The following is a 2,936-nucleotide window of genomic DNA, read 5'->3' as shown; positions in this document are numbered from 1 at the left end:
TATTCAGGTTATAATATATAGGGCACCATACCCTCCTTATTATTTTGAATTTTACGATATCTATTAAAAAAATTTAAAGTAAATATATTGAAATTTTCCATCACTCTTACTAGATTGAGAATTATGGAAATGACTATATTTTGTTTTTAAAAAAAAGGCTATATTTCAATTTTTTTTCATAAGGATGGCTTACAAAAAAAAAGAAAAGAAAAGAACATTAAAATGTATATAAGTCTCGGATTGAACTCTTTAGAAACTCTGATTTCCAAATCGGTACATTATATCACTATTCTAAAACTATTTCCCCGACTATATTTGATTCATATAATAAGCTTGTAGGAAAGATTACCCGCACAATGTGTTGGTTAAAAAGTAACATTAGAGAAGCTAGCCACCTAAAATTCCCAACATCCCCCGGTTTTTAAGGTACAGATAAGGAGTCAGATCATCAGACAACCATGACCTTAATTCACCAGATTTACCTCAGAAATCAAATTACTTTTTTTTTTTTTGGCAAATGAATTCTTTTGCTTTTTCACAAAAGGGGGCCAAGGAAGGGGAAAATCCCTAAGTCAACCTCACCTCATCATTTGGTCTTGGGGTATTCTGTTGACAGCACCCAACAACACACTCACATATTAATTTCCCACTTCCTTTCCTTTTAGTAATTTTTCTCCTTTTCTTTCTAACTTTAATTTTTGTTTTTCCTTTTTGGAGAGTTTTTTGTGAGGAGTATATAATTACCACTCCCTATCATTCGTTCTTCCTCCATCCATCCATCCCCACGGCTACAGCCCACACATGGGAAGCAAAGCAGCAGCCGCAGCATCAATGAAGGTTCACCAGCTCGCACGTGGGCTCTGGGCTGCCGCCAGCCCTGAACATGAGCCCTCCGGCCTCTCCCTCGCCGCTGCTGCTAGTTGCAAGCGTCTCCGCCCCCTCGCCCCCAAGCTCTCTTCCCCTGAATCTAGTCCTGCCTCCACTGTGTCCTCGGCTTTTGATCTCAAGAGCTTCATCAGACCCGAGAGCGGCCCTAGAAAGCTCGGTAGTAGCTCCCCCGACAACGATGTCAAGAGAGACTCGCCTCCGGTATGGCTCACACCCCTCTCATAGGCTGTATCGATCAGCCTTTCACAATAAAACATGTCGACATATATTTTAGCTACGAAGTAGAGTGGATATTCTGGTAGAAAGGATGTCACACATGTACTGAAACTCACAATTTTGGCATAAAATAATGTGTTGTTCAGGTGGAGACGCATCCTGGAGGGACGCGTTGGAATCCGACACAAGAACAGATTGGGATACTGGAAATGTTGTATAGGGGCGGTATGCGCACGCCCAACGCCCAGCAGATAGAGCAGATCACGGCGCAGCTTAGGAAGTACGGAAAAATCGAGGGCAAGAACGTGTTCTACTGGTTCCAGAACCACAAGGCTCGGGAGAGGCAAAAGCAGAAGCGCAACAACCTCGGACTTGGGCACTGCTCAAGAACCCCGACATCCCCTACAACCGTCATTACGACTATAACTCTCAGCACCACCACTTCTAGGGTGTGTGATCTGAACAGTTCTCTTTTTTAACTTCAAGCTAGGGTTCGGCCAAGACATACATACACAAGATTAAACTAATAAATACATATCGACTAGCTGTGTTGTTCTTCCTTTTGGCGTTGCTCGTGCATAATGACATCAAGGGTTTCGGACGTTGTAATAATTCAATTTTTGTACACAGGAGGAAAGTGAAGTAATTAGAGATGAGGACAGTCCGTACAAGAGGAAGTGTCGGAGCTGGGCATTTGAGTTCTTGGAGGAAGATCAAAGCAAGCTGTTGTCTTGCAGAGATCATCAGGCAGGTGTTGGAGAAGACAGAACTCTGGAGCTCTTCCCTCTACACCCGGAAGGCAGATGAAAGGGTTAGAAATAACCGTAACTCAACACCCTCCGCTCTCCCTCCTGAAATTAGTCGATTCTACGCACGTACACCTTCTATCATCTATATATTATGATCAGTCCAAATAGACCAATGTGAAGCCACTGGATGTGTGGGAACTATCTCAGTGCGGTATCACAGATCCGATGGTTTCACCTTGATCCTGCCCTGACCCCGCCAATGATTCCGCTTCGATGTGGTTTTTCTTTCTTAAGTTCCTTTTCTTCCTTTCTTGACCTCGGGAAAGGAGAAAGACATGGAAATCGAGGATGAGTGTCTCACGTTGTAACTCTACTTGTACTACTGCTCCTGCCTTATCGTTTCTGACTTAGTAATCAAAGGAGGGCTCCGATGTTTCCTTCCATGGTTTCTCTTGTTTGCTAGCTATCGAATTCTTAACGGTTTACAACACATTATGTGAGTATCGTCGGTCATGCCATGGGAGAGACCAAATCGGAGGCACATTGCACCACTTCGATTCACTATTCCTAATTAGATTAATAATTCTATGGCATTCTTTTGTCTCCAGGGAGGAAAAGGTAAAAACGTTTGAATCGAAGGAAAGCTTTTAGGTTAAAAGCAAAAAATGGACATACTCACTGAAGTCCACGCAGCTACTATTTTCTTCATCTTTTTCTTAAGCCTACTTCACCCTAAAGAATCAAAACCTGAAAAAGAGATATGTCCTCTTCCCAAAAATTCAAAAAGAAAGGAAACGCATAATTAATTATTTAATTTCAATTTTTCTTCTTCAGTTCCGTCTAATTAGAGGGCAAAAAAAGCAGCCACAGCTAGCAAATCAACCCATCATTCGTTAATGTCAAAGAAAAAGAAAGACATGCCTTTCCATTTCAATAGTTTTATGGCGGGCCACTAAATATATATAATATTATCATTCATTTGTACATAGAAGTTGGAGTTGTTTTTGGAGGGAAAAAGGCATCGATCCCTCAGGATTTGAAAATAATAAATATTATTGTCAAAGCATGATTTTGACATCCACA

General features: G+C 41.5%; 1 protein-coding gene across 1 annotated transcript; it reads left to right on the top strand.

Annotated features, from left to right (window-relative positions):
• The first annotated feature begins 746 nt into the window (after window positions 1–746).
• On the top strand, window positions 747–2,296 carry LOC116194639 (WUSCHEL-related homeobox 4). The gene is made up of 3 exons (XM_031523498.1): window positions 747–1,089; window positions 1,251–1,553; window positions 1,735–2,296. Exons 1-3 carry the CDS (start codon window positions 802–804, stop codon window positions 1,909–1,911), a joined length of 768 nt encoding a protein of 255 aa, XP_031379358.1. The 5' UTR covers window positions 747–801; the 3' UTR covers window positions 1,912–2,296.
• Window positions 2,297–2,936: the final 640 nt, after the last annotated feature.

The sequence above is a fragment of the Punica granatum genome, chromosome 1 (assembly GCF_007655135.1).
Source record: "Punica granatum isolate Tunisia-2019 chromosome 1, ASM765513v2, whole genome shotgun sequence".
NCBI classification, from domain to species: Eukaryota; Viridiplantae; Streptophyta; class Magnoliopsida; order Myrtales; family Lythraceae; genus Punica; species Punica granatum.
The sequence above is the reverse complement of the archived record's forward strand: the minus strand, read 5'-3'. Positions and strand labels throughout refer to the sequence as shown.